At 45.0% G+C, this 16,798-nt stretch overlaps 1 protein-coding gene across 3 annotated transcripts in view; it reads left to right on the top strand.

Annotated features, from left to right (window-relative positions):
* Positions 1-16,798, top strand: part of UBE4B (ubiquitination factor E4B) — a 92,470-nt gene that overhangs the window by 48,807 nt on the left and 26,865 nt on the right. For all 3 annotated transcript variants that reach the window (XM_037500572.2, XM_037500570.2, XM_037500571.2), the window contains 9 exons: positions 2,217-2,358; positions 3,228-3,328; positions 4,350-4,464; positions 8,918-9,001; positions 11,960-12,016; positions 12,576-12,692; positions 12,790-12,888; positions 13,259-13,372; positions 15,030-15,228. In XM_037500572.2, coding sequence (XP_037356469.1) covers positions 2,217-2,358; positions 3,228-3,328; positions 4,350-4,464; positions 8,918-9,001; positions 11,960-12,016; positions 12,576-12,692; positions 12,790-12,888; positions 13,259-13,372; positions 15,030-15,228 — 1,028 coding nt within the window. The remainder of the gene's footprint in view (positions 1-2,216; positions 2,359-3,227; positions 3,329-4,349; positions 4,465-8,917; positions 9,002-11,959; positions 12,017-12,575; positions 12,693-12,789; positions 12,889-13,258; positions 13,373-15,029; positions 15,229-16,798) is intronic.

A 16,798-nucleotide genomic window follows, 5' to 3' on the forward strand; every position in this document is an offset into this window, starting at 1 on the left:
TCAGCCCTGTGTGTGATCACCATCTTATCTGAGTTGCTCCCTGGCCCCTCTGCATTAAATATCAAATACATACAGACTTTCTGTTCCCTGTACTCTGCTTTTACTCTCCTCCATAGCACTTTTATATTATTTTGTTTTTGATGCTCGCCCCTCTAGAATGTAGTTGTCATATGAACACGGTCATGCTCTATGTGCCTCATTTGCTGCACTGCCCCCAGGACCTCCAGCCTGGAACATGGAAGGCGCAGCTCTTGTTCAGTGATTTATGTTGTTTAAACCTGCAGAGCCCTGGCTTTGCCTCGCAATGAGAAGATGCAAAATCCCAGAGTGTGCTTCCCCAAAATGGGCAAATAAGAGGGTGATTATTCCCACTGTTGAGGAAAGGTAACCACAGTGGAATTGTTTAATAGGCACATTTTCTCGTGCTTCTAAAATTGTATTCACTTTGCACAGATCTCATGCGTGTGCATATCCCCGGGAATATTTTCATTGTGTTTTCAGGAGGGTTCTTCTATATTCCTGGTATGTGAAGTACTTATTATCAACTGTCAGTGCTGTTGTCTGGAATTAATTCACATATTCTACCCAAGGGTGGTACAAATTTTTAGATACCCTTAGGACTTAAACATTTTCAGTATCCCATTCCACATGTCACAGTGGTAAAAGCATCATGAATTTTGTGTAATTTTTTTTTTTAGGGAAAGAAATGAATATTATTTTAAAACATGCAAACCACATTTACTGCTGGCATAAATGTACACATAAAAGCTACACTCCCCTTTCCTTCAGGATCACCTTCAAAAAACTGAGTCTGCCTCCTTTGCTTTGCACCTAAAGACCCTGATAAATCAGTGTTGCGGTTGGCCCTCACTCAGCCACCCTGCTCGTCTTCACCCCGCTGGAGCAGCCTTAGGGCTAGTTTCCGTCCTTCCCTTCTGTCCAACCTGTGCCATAGGTTGTAAGATCTCAAATGACTGGGCTCTGTTCTGAAGGCCTTGGATTTAGAACTGGCCCGGCTTTCATCTTTTTTCTTGAAATACTCAGCCTACTTTCATTTCAAGATCCATTTTGTATGTTTTTCTAAAACTTTAAGGTCAGTCATGTGTATATATTCCCAAACGAGTGTGTATCGATGCATCTGCCTAACGTGCCGGGACTATCTCAGTTCCTCTGGGTTCTTTTCATTTCTGGCTTCCAGTTGTCTGTCCTGGGGTGAAGTAGAGGTGGGCCTCCCGTCTTGCTGCTGGTCCTCCCATCCTTTATCACTGTGCACATGTAACTCGGGTAGTATTTCCTCTTCATTCAAAATTCCTGGCCTCCTCTTAGGCCATCATCAATCTGTGTCTTTTGTGTATATCAAATCAACGTGTGAGTCAAACATCAGACTTGGTATGTGACCTTGATGGTTGATCTGAACTGTAATTGCCTCACCTCTAACTAACCCTTGTGGTAATGTTTGGCTTTGGCCTCAGAGAAGCATTATTGCTAACAATAGCAGCGCTTTGCATTGTTGCCAGCTTGTGTTTTTACAAAACACTTCCACATCCTTGCTGCAGCCAAGGTAAGGTCCTAGGTTCAGGCAGCACGTAAGCTGGGGCACGTCTGGATACCCATAGCGCAAGAATTCTGCGTGCTCATTTATACAGTACTACTTTGCCCTTTTTGCTGTGAGTTTTGGAATTGTTTGTATTATTAAATATTTCTCATGTTTCTAACTGGACAGTTTTCCTGGCTCTGACCCTTTTGGCAAATGCTGGATGAAGGCTATTGAGGTCCATGCTACAGGTCACGAGGAGGAGGGGTGTTCGGGTAGTACCTTGTAATGTCACCCCTGCGGAGTTAGGGCACCACAGTGGTGGGGGCCAACGTCAGCCTCCAGGTCGCCCTGTGTGATGCCAGACAGTTTGGCTTAAATGCGTGGGACTTGGGACCTGCCTGGCCCTTGGTAGCCCCTCTCAGTCCTGGTTGTGCGAGTCGCTGTGGCCAGTAAGCTAAGGTGCTGGCTCTCTGGTCAGACTCTTTGTGGTCAGTAAAATGTTTACTAAAATTGTCATTGGACTTGGAGCAGCTGAAGCGAGCCGCATGGTGTCTGCGCTTGGTTGGGGGTGGGGGGCGGGAGCTCTACCCGGCTCTCGGCTGCAGACACGCAATCGCTGTCAAAAAGGAACAGTTGAGAAGAGAGAAGAATCATCACTTGTCTTTTCTCTTCTCCAAAGTTTGGGAGCCTCTGGTGGGACAAGTACGTGGGATTCCTACAGCGACCATTTCACCATTGAGACCTGCAAGGAGACAGACATGTTGAACTACCTCATCGAGTGTTTTGACCGAGTCGGAATAGAGGAGAAAAAAGCACCAAAGGTAAATGAAGAAAATCATTTTTTTGAAAAAAGCACAAAGGCCTCGTTCATTATTTGAGAAGTAATCTCTCCCCGCCATGGAGATCGCTCATTCACTTACTCGGTCCATGGGTCAGTCAGTAAACAGTCACCGTGTGCCAGGTGCTGTGCCAGGTTCTGTGCCAGCACTGGGGGTGGACCAGTGACCAGAGCAAAGCCGCCCCTGCTGTGGTGAAGCCCACCTCCTACCAAAGGAGAGAAGGAGCAGGGCCAAGTCACATCCTCACCAGTGATGACCCGGCCTTGATAGTTTGAGATGCTCTGTATGAGCTTGATAATAGTAACCGACATTTACAGAGAGCCCGGCGCTGTGCTCAGCCTGTATTAGCTCAGATCTCACAGTTGTTCAGACATCTGGTGTAACCGTATTATTTCTTCCACTGTATGGACAAGAAAATGAACCTCAGAAAGATCAAATAATTGTCCAGAATCACATAAAAAGTTAATTGCAAAGCTGCATTTAAACTCAGGAAGCTATGCTTTTCCTGCTCTTTCATGCTGCTGCATTATTCTCGTTCATTCCTGTGTCATTTTCTAGTCCTAGCTTTCCACTGACAAGGAGTCCAGTTGCCCACTGTATCTGTGAAGGACTCTCTGGGGTTGGTTGCATTTCAGCAACAGCAACGAGGGCGGGGGTATATCTCCGAGACTCCTGGGTAGCCGTCGCTGACTCGCCAGCATGCCATTCGTTACTCTGGTTTGTTCATCTGAGATAGAGAAACGAAAGAGCTTACCATTGCCTAGAGTGCCGTGTCTTCTGACTCCCGTCAGCTTTCAACAGCGTGGGATTATTTTGTTTGTCTCTGGCCCTAACCTCCACCTTCTTTTCAGATGTGCAGCCAGCCCGCAGTCAGCCAGCTTCTGAGCAACATCCGTTCACAGTGCATATCCCACACTGCGTTAGTACTACAAGGTTCCCTCACACAGCCAAGGTAGGAGAACAGCCTGTGCTGGGGGTGGTGGGGAGAGGACGCCGGCCTTCGGTGGCGGCAGCTGTCCAGCCATTTTGCACTACTTTGGAGAACTCACTTTGTTGCCTCTAAAACAAACACGGTTGACTAGATAATCTCTCAAGTCCCTTTTCTTCTCTAAAATACTATGATATTAAGACAGTCTTTCCTTCCTTGTCTAAGGTAGTGTGAAACCCATTTTAAAAGAAGTTAATTATGTTTTAAGAGTTCTTTTACTGACATGGATCATTGTCGAAGTCTGTGGGCATCCAAGCAGGCACTGAGCAATTTAGCGTAGAGGCAGCTGCTTGGAATCTGGAGATATTTGGCAACTCTTCCGAGTCTCCTGCTCCTTGGACCACACAGTCTGTTGTCCAATAAGAAAGACAGCGGGGGACAGAGGGCTCGGAAAGCACCCCCAGTGTGACATGATTATTTGCCTGTTTCCGAGGGGCCGATAAAGGTTTCAAGTTTAATGAAAGATTGTGTATTTCATTTCTTTTATGCAAAAATATCTGAAGGAAAAGTGACGAAGTTACAACTTTTATTCACTCTTCATTATCTTATTTCCTGAGCTATAAGCAAATGTTTTTAAAAATTATCAAAAAGAATGGAAATGATACATTTACCAAAACTTAAAAAGTGTTTCATGGCTAAAATTAATAAAGGTTTTTAAAATCCTCAGCCGCTGCTGATCCTTTTTTCCAGTTGGATCAGGCATAAGTCGCTAAGTAAAAGAGGCATAAAGTAATGCTTTATTTTAAAGAATCGTATGTAGGGAAAGATGAATTTTTTTGAAATGTCATGCAGTCTCCCATTTGTACGACAAGAAACAGTTCTTAATAAGAAGTTTGATCTTTTGCTTAAACCGCTCGTGTAGAATATTCGAGAGATTTAAAGTCTGACTGTTGCCGGGCCGTTGCCGCTGACTGATGCGCCATGTGTTCTGTTGTTCTGTGGTAATGAGCCATTCATCTCAGCCTTGACCTTGGTGGGTCCGCAGGTCCATGCAGCAGCCGTCCTTCCTGGTGCCGTATATGCTGTGTAGGAATCTTCCCTATGGTTTCATTCAAGAACTGGTGAGAACCACTCACCAGGATGAAGAAGTGTTCAAGCAGGTAAGGTTTTGTGAGTTGCTATGGCAACTCTTAGCCTAGAAGCTTCGCTGCCGAGGCAGATTTCTAAATACACCGTATATTGAAAACTTCTGTTCTTGAATTTGAACATGCGTGTGTGATTTGCTCATACAAGACCTGCCTGAGATGCCTTTCCTGAGGAAATAAGATTGACAGCAACATTGTTCATATCACATGCTCATTTCTACCAGTCAGTCAAACTTCGAGTCTTTTAAGCAGGGTTCTTGCTAAGTGCTTTGGGAGACAAGAAGAAATAGAAAGCCCTGTCCCTGGATTCAGGGAGCTTTTAACATAAGAACAGCAAGAGATGGCATTTGCCAAATGAGTAGTATTGAAAGTTAGTGCTCTGAGTTTACAAAAAGAGATTAATAAATTAGTGACCAAGTCAGCTCAGCAGCAGTCTGCACGCGCCATAAAATCTGTGTCTTTTTGCTACTAAACTAAGAAGGTTGCCTGATAAAATACTAATTATTTCATTCTGTTAAGTATTCGTGCATTTTTATATCTTGTCAACTGAAAATGCAGCTCAGATATTTATTTATTTTTTGCATAGAACTGAGGTGCAGGCCAAAGGTGCAAGGGAGTGAAAGGACTCACCAGAGACAGAGTGGGGAGCAGAACAGGCGGATCTACTGAAACACATGCTGAGGGGAGTGGCAGGGAGACAGGAGAGGTCTGCTGCGCCATGTGGGTCAACTCTGGCTGGGGATCGAACTCAGGCCATCGAGGTGGGCCATTGCAGTGGTAGCGCTATAGCTCGGATATTTAATAATACAAATGGCTGGTCTTGAAAGTTTCTTCCAAGGTCAAAGTTTGCCATTACATTCTGTTGCTGTTTTGTGGTAAAGTCAGCACTTGCCAAAGAGCTTTCACACAAACTGCTGCCCTTGATGGAAGGATTTTAGGATGTTTTGGTACGTTTTCCTGTATGATCATTTATTTCTTTTTCTTTGACTTGAAAGAATAGCAGAGACAGTAGCTTGGATTGGCATGATTCCTTTCAGTCAATCTTAACCTAATATACCCAATATTATATAATATTCAGTCAATCTATACCTAATATTATTCATGACTATTTGTTTTAAGGCCTCTGGATTCTTGGGAATTGTGTTTTCCAAATATTAGTAAAAGAAGAATCTGGAGTTAAAGCCCAGCTGGTGTTGTGTCCTCTGTATCTGTTATTCATCAACAGCTTGTCTTAGGTGACGGTCTGGTTGCCTTATAGGACTAAGGCGGCATCTGGAGAAATAAGTGAATGCAGATGGAAATAAAGAATTGCCCCAGGGGCCTCCCTGGTGGCACAGGCAGTTGAGCGCAGCGCTTAGAAGCTGTTAGTGCTGGTTCAATCCCTGCCGGCCTCAGAGCAAGCCACATGGCAGCAGATCTCTCCTGTCTCACCCGCTGCTCCCCTCAGCAGTGTATTTCATCAGTCTGCCTGTTCTGTTCCCCGCTCTGTCTCAGGTGAATCCTCTCACCCTCCCACATATCTGGCCTCTACCCCGGTTCTTGTATAAATAAAATAAATCCTTAAAAAAATAAAATAAAATAAAATAAAGAACTGTCTTGGCAGGTCTCAGTGACACTTCTGTACATTCATTACCAGGCTCTACCTACTCAAGAAGACTTCATTTGAGGAACCAGTATAGCCTTACCAGCCCAGTGGACGGCTGAAAATTTTGGTCATAAGTGTACACAGAGCTTATAAATGACCTTTTTTTTAAAAAAATCAAAATGAAATCCACATAACATAAAATTAACCTTTTGAAACTATACAGACAGTTCAGGGGGCCTCTCTGGTGGCACAAGGGGTTAAGCGTCAGCACTATGAAGCAGTCCGCAGCTACTGCAGCACGAGTTCAATCCCCGACCAGGGAGCTGAACCCACATAGAGCAGCAGACCTCTCCTGTCTCCCCGCTGCTCCCCTCAGCAGTGTTTTCCAGTCAATCCACCTATTCTGTTCCCCACTCTGTCTCTGGTGAATCCTCTCACCCCCCCCCCCACATCTCTGGCCTGCACCCCAGCTCTTCTATGCATAAATAAATAAATCTTTTTATTTATTTATTATTTATTTTTTAAAAAGATTTATTTATTTATACAAGCACTGGGTACAGTCAGAAGCACAGGAAGGTGAGAGAATTCACCAGAGCCAGAGCGGGGAGCAGAACAGGCAGAAGGACCGAAGTACACTGCTGAGGGGAGCAGCGGGCGGCAGGAGAGGTCTGCGCGCCATGTGGGACCCTTGCCCGGCGGCCGGGGAACAAACCGGCGCTGTAGAGGCTGCGGGCAGCTTCTCAACCCAGCGCTCAACAGCTGCGCTACTGGGGAGGCCCTAAATAAATAAATCTTTTAAAAAAGAAAGTATATAGTTCAGGAGGGTTTAGTACATCGATGATGTACGACCACTCCAGCCCTGTGTGTGTTAATCATGGAATTCTGGTGCCTTTTCTGCTGTTTGATCTGAAGACTCCTTCTCTTTCCTTCTCTTTCCTCTTTGAGTTTGTTCCAGAGAAGAGTGATGAGTGAAAGTGATGAGTTGCTAAAGTGAAAAAGTTTGAGGCGTTCAAAGAAAACACCTAGCAGCTAGAATTTAGAATTAGAAATGAATACTTTGTAGCACATTTTAAATTGTATCATTTAAATGCATTGATTACATTGAGGTAACACTGGTTTATAACACTGTATCCGATTTAGAGGTATAGGCTCACCCCTCTTTAGATGTATGTTACCACGCCACTCACCAGTTAGGTTTCAAGAGTTTATTTTGGTTGAGTTTTGTCAGTTTCTTTGTTTTGTTTCTTTGTATTCCATGCATGAGTGAAATCATCATGCATCTATCTTTCTCCTGCCTCATTTGCTTTGCATAATCCCCTCTGGTTACTTCCACGTTGTCACAAATGGCAAGATTTCATCTTTTAGAGACATGGATGAATGGATGGGTGGATGGCTGGCTGGCTGGATGGCTGGCTGAGTGGTATTCCATTTTATGTACACCACATTTTCTTAATCCACTCATCTGTTTTTGGGCATTTAGGTTATTTCCATTGTAAATAAGGCTCTAGTGGACACAGGAGTGCATAGATCTCTGAATTAAAGTCATATAAGCAGTATAATGTTTGACTGTTTGAAAATTATTGTGTTTAGTAATTTTTTTCTGTTTACTACAAATTCAAGCCTACTTGCAAAAGAGGGTAACTCAGCTAGAAAGAGTAAAGATGGTTTCCTTTCTGGATAGCATTCCCTGAAAAATGTGCTTATAGATTTTTTTGAGATGACCAGTTCTTTATGAAAATAATTGTGTTTGATGATTCTGGAATGTCTGTTCTTTTTTCTTGATTGCAACTTTGGTTTTCCCTGTCCCTACCGCTCCATTTTTAGCTAGCTTATGAAAACACATTACTTCTACCCTAATTGTTTGAGTTGCCAAAGCTAGAATGATCTCTTCCAGAAGTGTGTTTATCTCGGGGTTCTCTGGGGCACCTCAAATCACTGTGCTCCTTCAATCACAAAGATGCTTAATACAATGGGAGGAAATTAGGAGGAAAGGGAAGCTTTCAGACTTCCCTGTGACTTTACAGAACACTCCCTTTTTCAGCCTGTCGGCGTCCGGATTGCCGGCTGTGGTTTGCAGCATTTTCCACATAATGCTATTAGTCTTGAATCCCAACCAGCTCCCTGAATGTGTTCATCACTGAGTGCACTGTGAGGCTTGAAGGTGAGCTGTGTGGATCAAAACTTGTAGTCTCCTTGTGCCCTGGTGTTACTGCTAACGTGTAACAATGACTCTGAGTTCCCCTACGTGCTGACATCAGGTGACCGTATTAACTACGCCACGCGTGGAGGTCAGCCTGTCAGAAAAGTTTGCTTTTCCATGGTCAACATTATCAGCTCTCTCTTTGCTCTACCTAATGAAAGTTAATATAATAATAACAGGCACAATGGGTCTGTTTTGCTTGTGCTCTTCAAAATAAGCAGGGAGAGATGGAAACAATTAGATGGAGACGGTGGGTGGCAGCCAAGGGTTTTTTGAAATATTAATCGAATTGCAAAAATATTGGAACATTTAGTCCAGTTCCTTTGCAAATGATAGGTAGGTGGTAATCAGAAACATTATCTGCTGCTGAGGGGTACAGGCTGGTTGGTTGGAGTGGGGGGCCCCCCACAGAGCCCTGTAGCAGGCTCCAAATTGTAAATCTAGCAAATCACGGAAGACTTGCCACAATTTTAGGGCTCACCAAGCCCTGTCACTTCTAGAGAATCCAGCTGTGTTGCTTCATGGCTGGATTCTGGAATCCCGTCCACGTAAAACAGCTTTTCCTCAAGGAAAGAGTAGAAATGCCTGGACATTCAGATCCAGCACTCAGTTTGACATAACTCACGCTCCTCAATGTTCTTACCCTTATATTTCCAATTTTGTTGTCCTGTTATCTCTTGCAGATCTTTATCCCCATTTTACAAGGCCTGGCTCTTGCTGCCAAAGAGTGCTCCCTGGACAGCGACTACTTCAAGTACCCGCTGATGGTAAGACTTGCCTCTTCTTGAACTCATTCGGCAGATGGTTTTAACATACCCTTTCCTCCAGACCTGTGGTCAGCCTTGTTTTCACGTTGAAAGCTTGGAATGACCATGTTGGCCACGCGGGACACTGGGTGTGCAATGAGAGGCGGCCCACACGCCTCTGCCGGGTCCACCGCTGGCCTCAGGTGCCGTCGTCGCCCAGCTAGCTGGGCCTCGGTCGACCTCAGAGCTTCTGAAAATGACCAGTATGGGTGGCAGCCTTTCCTTTCTAGCAACGAGTAGCCCATACCAGAGGTGAAATTTTGTTATAGAAAGAAGAAACTATTATAGATGCAGGTTACAAGGCAGAGTCACACTGTGGAAGGTGGTTCATTTTTATCTCTAGGTCATGCTTTCTGTAGATCAGCTCAGAGTGATTCTCCTACTCCTCTTCGCTTTCCAAGGCTGTGAGCTTCTCTCCAGGCTTTGCTTGGAGTCAGAGCGTTTCGCTCCCGCAGGCGCTGGGAACAGCCTACACTGTACACATGAATCTCAGTTAACTGCCCGGCAGGGCCTTGGCATTGGGACAACACTGGGGCCGGAATGTAAATAAGAGCCTCTCTTCTTCTCTGAATTTGTTGCTCTGGAATTTGGGAAGAAAAATACTTTAGAGTATTACTGAGTATTTTTTATTCTAGAAATATGAAGGGGAAATGATAAAATATGAGATGCGTTAACTCTGTAGAAATACAAGCTTGTGTAAATTGAGGCCTTGGGATAAACTGCTATTTTTTACTGCCATTATTCATCTTTCTCCCACTACCAACTGGATTCCCTCTTCATTGCTTTCTGAGGTGCTCTCTGGGCCTCATGCCGGGGACACAGGAGCTCACGAGGCAGGGTCCTTTCTGCAGGTGCTCGTGATCTGCACAAAGCCAGACCACTCGACACCGTCAGACAAGAGCACTGATAGATGCCCGCTCGGAGGTGTGCAGAGGAGCGTAATCTGTTTTTATTTATTTATTTTAAGATTTATTTATTTATGCATACAAGAGCTGGGGTACAGGCCAGAGATGTGGGGGGTGAGAGGATTCACCAGAGACAGAGTGGGCAACAGAACAGTTAGACTGACTGAAATCCACTGCTGAGGGGAGCACCAGGGAGACAGGAGAGGTCTGCTGTGCCATGTGGGTAGGTTCCTGGCACGATTGACTCAGACTGACTCGCAGGCTGTGCTGCATAGCTTCATAGTGCTGAGACTTTAACCCCTTGCACCACCTGTATCTGTTTTTAAAAAGTACAAATGATAATACCCAGAGCCATTAAAGGAGGTGTTTAGAAATTAGAAGGTGAAATGGGGATTCTTTTAAATATAATTTTGTGTACTCCCGGTGGCCTAGGGGTTAAGTCTCAGCACTATCACCGCTGCGGCCTGAGTTCCATCCCTGGCCAGGGAGCTGACCCACATGGCACAGCAGACCTCTCCTATCTCCCCACTGCTCCCCTCAGCAGTGTGTTTCAGTAGATCCACCTGTTCTGTTCCCCACTCTGTGTCTGGTGAGTCCTCTCACCGCCCCGTACCTCTGACCTGCACCCTAGTTCTTCTACACAAAAAGTAAATAAACGTAATTTTGAGTGGATTGTGTCAGGACTCTTTCCCTTGCACACGTCCTTCAGGTTCCTGATGAAATTCTGTGACTTATGCACTATTCTGTCTATGGCAGATGAAAGGAAGTGGAACAATCTGATTGTTGGAAGTCAGCGACGAAATATTTCCTTGCACTTTAATTATCACAGCTGCGTAAATATCCCTTCATGGAGTTGTTGGCTTTCTCTTGTGGTCTAACTAGCTTGATGTTCCAGTGAGGAGCTTTCCGTGTCAGACATCAGCGAGCTGCTTCTTGGTCAGAAGACAAAGGCCTCCGTTCTGCTGAACAGTCGTTTTATTTTGTGCCATTATTGATGCTTGTACAACAATGAGAGTGCAGTGAGGGGAAGGATAGTGACGAGAGACAGGAAGAGGAAGCTGCTGGAGCGAACAGAGCCAGCTATGATTCCTGCCTAGGCCACTGCAGCCAGCTGTGCCCACTGTGCAGTCACCTGGGGGTCTTGAAGACATCCCATGCCCACCTCGCAGACCTTGCGATTTAATTCCTTGAGGATGTGGGGGGAGTGAGGCCTGGCGCTGGGATTCTTAAAGGCTTCTCAGGTGATCTCATCGCAGCCAAGTTTGGGGGACTCTGCACAGGGGTTGCGAGCACTCTCTTCCCAGCGGCTCCCTGGTTGCTAGTGGCTTCTCAGAGCTGTCGTGCCTGGGTGAGTTCACCCAAACACTTCGCTTTAGCAACACTTAGCTTTGTCCGGACCACAGAGGACATTCAATCCACAGTCAAAATGGTATTTGATTGAATTACTGTGACCGTGTTAAACTGGATGCCCCTAAAACTGCTCCTAGTTCTCCCATGTGAGAGAGCGGTCACTCTGAAGGGAAATCAAGCTCTTAGCATTACTAGAACTCTCGAAAGCAAGTGACACTTCTAAACGTGTTCTGGATTTGATGGCTTGTTAACTGTAATTACCTATCATCCTCCATAGCACTGGCAAGACAAGGCATCTAAAATCTACGAAGCATCTCTTTTTGATGTAGAAAGCCATTACATGAAAAAGTCATTTTGAAAAATAGACCTTTATCTCTGTGCATTTGCACAAAAATATCTCTGGAAAACTATTAACCAAATTATCACTAGAGGTTCTCTCCAGGAGGAAAGTGTATGAGTGAATTTTCTGTTTCATTTTATCTTTCTGTTTTATCTGAAGTTTTTTATAGCATACAAGTTTATTAGAGAAGTAGTGCAGCTGTCAACATTTTGGAGGGAAGGCCTGTGTCTGAACAGCAGCAGCTAAAGCTCTTCCTCCCTGTTACACGTGCAGTGAGTTTAAGATGACATCCAATGACGTGACTTTCTCTGGTCTTATTTCTAGGCTTTAGGGGAGCTCTGTGAAACCAAGTTTGGAAAGACACACCCTGTGTGCAATTTGGTAAGTTCCGCCTGGTGGGCTCACAGGCTGTGAACACACAGCCAGGACGTGTTCCTTGGCAGCATCACCTAGAAAAGGTCTCTCGAAGGACATTTACATGTAGACGGAGCTGACATGTGTGGGTGGCTCTCAATGGTCAAATTGTGATCTTAAGCATTATCTCATGGGATTTGCTTTCTGCTGTGATTTTTTTGGGGGGGGTAAGTTTTGTGCAAGAAGAATAACAAGTCCTCTGAGAAAAATTGACTCGAGCCTTTGGCAATATCAGAACCGTCCTCTGGAGCCCTATCTATCAGAGGATCTGGAAGCACAAGAAGTTTAAAAACATCTTGTAAAGTTGCAGGGGAGTTTGGAGGGGTCTCCTCTCCAGGGGGGAGGCAGGACCAGCAGAAACCCTGGAACATATGTGAGCCCCGTGTTCGTAGCTGTCCAGCGTCGGCCATCGGTGCTGGCGGCTGAGAACCAGCGCACGGGGTAGCTGTTGAGAGCTCTGCTCGTTACATTTTGGCCTCACTCGCTGACTTAGCAGCTTGACTTGCCTCTTCGTTTTTTTGCATAGGTCGCTTCTTTGCCGCTGTGGTTGCCTAAGTCCTTAAGCCCTGGCTCTGGGCGGGAGCTGCAGAGACTCTCTTATTTGGGGGCTTTCTTTAGCTTCTCGGTCTTTGCAGAAGATGATGTAAGTATAGTAGCATTTGCACTTTGCCGCTGTGATGTTCACATGCCTTCCCAAATGTGCATTATATGTTGACGGAATTGTTTCCTTTTTCCTCCAGGCTAAAGTGGTTGAAAAATATTTCTCAGGCCCTGCCATTACCCTAGAAAACACGCGTGTGGTTAGCCAGTCGCTGCAGCATTACTTGGAGCTGGGAAGGGTAGGTGTACAGAAATTGGAGGGAAGCCAAAGGAGGGATATGACTTCCATTCTGAAGCTTAAAAGCAGCAAAATTATAGGCTAATTATAGCATCGTGGAGGTAATTTTGATCCTATCCTGGAAAGGAAATAGCAAAGGCTATTTTATTAAAACTGTAACTACCTCCCTCCTCTCCACATTCTGTTTCCACGCTAATTATTTTGACACAGTTGAATGTGGACGGTTCTTCTGCTCTCCTGTCAGGGCCTCCTAAAATGAGTACAAGTGGGAGAGGGCAGTGGGAAAGAGGCGAATTGTTCTTGAAGTCAGAAAGAAATCAATTTTACAATAAAGTTTTCTTTTTCTTCTTCCCTTTTAAAACAAATTTCAGCAAGAACTTTTTAAGACTCTGCATAGTATTTTGTTAAATGGCGAAACCCGCGAGGCTGCTCTCGGCTACATGGCGGCCGTTGTCAATGCCAACATGAAGAAAGCGCAGATGCAGGTAGGGTTCCTGCGCCTGCCCCTCCCCCTCACGTCTCTCCACCCGGCTCATTTATTGGGTCCTGCCCAGGGCGTTCCAGGGATTGGAGGTGTGGTGTGAGCGAGACAGGGCAGTGCTTGGCCACTGCAGTGCCCATATCCTGCAGGGCAGGCGAGCAGGCTTGCCAGTCTGTCACTTCAGACAGTCGTGGTCTGTAAAGCCAGTAAAGCCAGGCAGAGCTTGAGAGTAACCGTGGAGGTACCAGCAGAAAGTGGCGGTGTGGTTTTTGATCGAGTCACAGGGAAGGTCCTTTAAGGAGGTGACATCTGATCAGAGACTTGACTGGCAAGAGTCAGTATCACAAGACTAGGAAAAGAGCTGGCTGGATATGTGTCAGGCACTAGGTGGGAAAGAACTAGCTTTGGCAAAGCCCCACACCAGGGCTTTGTGGCTGGAGGACCGTGAGCAGGAATGAGGATTGTGGGTCATGGGGTGGGAGCGACAGCATCTCCATCAGCTCAGTACTGTGATGAGAACTGTAACTGGAAGCCGGTAGAAGGTTTTTAGCAAAGCCCGAATCTGCTGTGCAGAGAAGGGGCTGAAGAGGGTGCAGGGGGTGGGGCAGAGGCAGAGGCAGACCCAAGGACCAGTCTCCAGCTTTTAAGCACACCAGTCCTGTGAGGGAAACTGGTGTCTTGGCCACTTTGCCATAGTAGAGAAGTTAAAAGGTGTCCTGCCTATATCATTAGTACATCATGAATGAATGAAGTGACACCTCCACACAGCAGGGGGAGGAAGGCGTAGACCAGAGTGTGCGTTGGTAGGAGAGCCTTGATCTCTAACTGTGGTTCCCCCCCGACACGCACAGAGGAGAAGGCAGACACTTAAACTTCTCTGTGCCTCAGTTTCCTAAGTGCCACGTGGTGATAATAACGGTGTCTAACTTGTGGGCTTACCATGCAGAGCTGTTAGAATAGAGACCAGTCCATAGTGAACGCTCAGCTGACCGGGTCATCACAGTACTGTATGAGGGCCCTGCTGCCATCAGCTAGCAAAACTCTCAGCCAGTAAACGAGAAGGAAGCAACGGTTATTTTTCCCCTTTCTGATTTTGAGAATATGTACGAGTCATTGAATTTCTCTGGACCTTAGTTTCCCCCCTGTATGTGAATAACAGGATCACTGACTTCTAAGGGCTGTTGTAAGCATTCAGTGAGAGAATATTTCAAATGCTTCTTATTTGATTACTGTTTAGCAAGTGTCACCTACTAATAGCAAGACAGTGGTGAGACGTCTGTCCTCTCAATGGCTTTAGGATGACCCTTTGGTCACCTTATAAAGTTTTTTATTTTTAAAGATTTATTTATGCATATAAGAACTGGGGTACAGGCCAGAGGTGCGGGGGTGAGAGGATTCACAAGAGACAGAGTGGGGAACAGAATAGGTAGATCCACTGAAATACACTGCTGAGGGGAGCAGTGGGGAGACAGAAGAGGTCTACTGTGCCATGTGGGTCAGCTCCCTGGCTGGGGATGGGACTCGTGCTGCAGTGGCTGCCGAGAGCTTCATAGGCTGCGTCTTAACCCCTTGTACCACCAGGGAGGCCCAGTCACCTTATAAAGTTGACCAAGATTGCCATTCAAATCATTATTTTAAATGCTTGTTTTCATATTTCACAGACAGATGATAGATTGGTGTCAACGGACGGATTTATGCTGAATTTCCTTTGGGTGCTGCAGCAGCTGAGTACGAAGATCAAGTTAGAGACTGTGGATCCCACGTACATCTTCCACCCGAGGTGCAGGGTCATCCTCCCGCACGACGAGACGCGGGTGAACGCCACGATGGAGGACGTGAGCGGGTGGCTGGCCGAGCTGTGTGAGTGAGCTGCCATGCGGGGTCACAGCAGCGCCTGCGTGCGTCTTTGCTTCCTTGATGTGAACGCCAGCAATTCCTCACGAATCGTATTCATCTCTTCAGAAAATGAGTTTAGAAGCTAGAGAAACACAGTAAAAAACTGAGTGTAGTGAAAAAGTTCTTACTGGGATTGTCTAAAATCCCATCAGCACACAGAACAAATGGAAGGAAATAACCCTGTTCTGAGTAAATGGACACACACACTTATAACAAATGGTAGCAGTTACAGATTTCTGTCTCTTTTTCTTTTTTTAATTATGTTTTTTTCTTACATCATTGTAGTCCCCAGAGTTCTCCTGCCACCATATCACCCATGAACCATCACCGTAGTCCCTTGTGTTCTTACCTCCCCTGTTTTAGCCCCACCCCTTGCTGTATGCCTCAGTTCTGAGTCAGCATCCCAGTTATGTAGATCTTTACATGCCAGTTAAAATGCTCATGTACTGTTTCATGCATGTTAATGAGTTGGCGGTATTTAAATATGAATAATTTGAAGGTATTATGGTAGTTGATCTTTTTCCCTTCCGTATTGTAAACGTGCTATTGACTAGCAGGCATTGGAAGCCTGTGGCATGTGTTGTGTAAATAGTGTAAGATTGTTCCAGCATGGGGGGCAGGCTCCTTACCCACCTGGCAGTGTGATGTTATGCATTCTAGAAAGAATTTAGCGGCCATCAGCACTGCATGTCCAACAAACATTGAAGACAGTATTTGATTGCTGTGCTTTGAATGAGTAGCTATTAGTACAATCTTGGAAACACACCTCGTAGAATAATAATTGCAGAAGTATCAGAGGGTTAACCATTAAAAAGAAATGTAATAACGAAAACATGGGGAAAAAAAACACAAAAAACCCACAGGATTTGACCCAGCTGTGAAGGAGAGAAACTTATGTCTTCAGACATGAAGGGACAGTAGGTTTATGTCTTAATATGGTAACATACGTTTTACAGAATGCGACAAAATGAATATGTGTTGATAAGATACAAGAATGGGGAAAACATGTCTTACCACTTAAAAAATCATGCCATTCAAATTGTAGAACTGCTATTAATAAGTAAGATCCAAACTAAATTCTACCAAGAGACAGTTTTCATTTGTTTGGGAGAAAAACATAAGCTGTATATGTCATAGGAAATAAGATATATTTGTAGGAAAAAATATATACATATACTTGGAGGAATTAGATACAGATAGAAAGAAATTCAAGTTATCTATAAGTTATCTATAAGTTATCCAAAAACAAAGTGATAAGATAGAATGTAAAAAGTGGATGGCACTTAGCCGAGTCACTTAGTCTATCCTTTTATTCCGTAATTCCGCACCCGAAGCCAGGAGGGAGCAATTTCGGGTGCGTGGATCCTCCAGCACTGTTACTAATGAACACAAATTATAAATGACAAATACACCTCGCTGTAGATAAATGGCAGTGGAAGCGCCTTCTGTGATGTAACAGCATTTGAGATTCTTTTTTTTTAAGGATTTATTTATTTATGCATATAAGAACTGCAGGCCAGAGGTGCGGGGGGTG

Source organism: Talpa occidentalis, unplaced genomic scaffold (genome assembly GCF_014898055.3).
Source record: "Talpa occidentalis isolate TD23 unplaced genomic scaffold, MPIMG_talOcc4v2.1 talOcc4.9, whole genome shotgun sequence".
Lineage (NCBI taxonomy): Eukaryota > Metazoa > Chordata > Mammalia > Eulipotyphla > Talpidae > Talpa > Talpa occidentalis.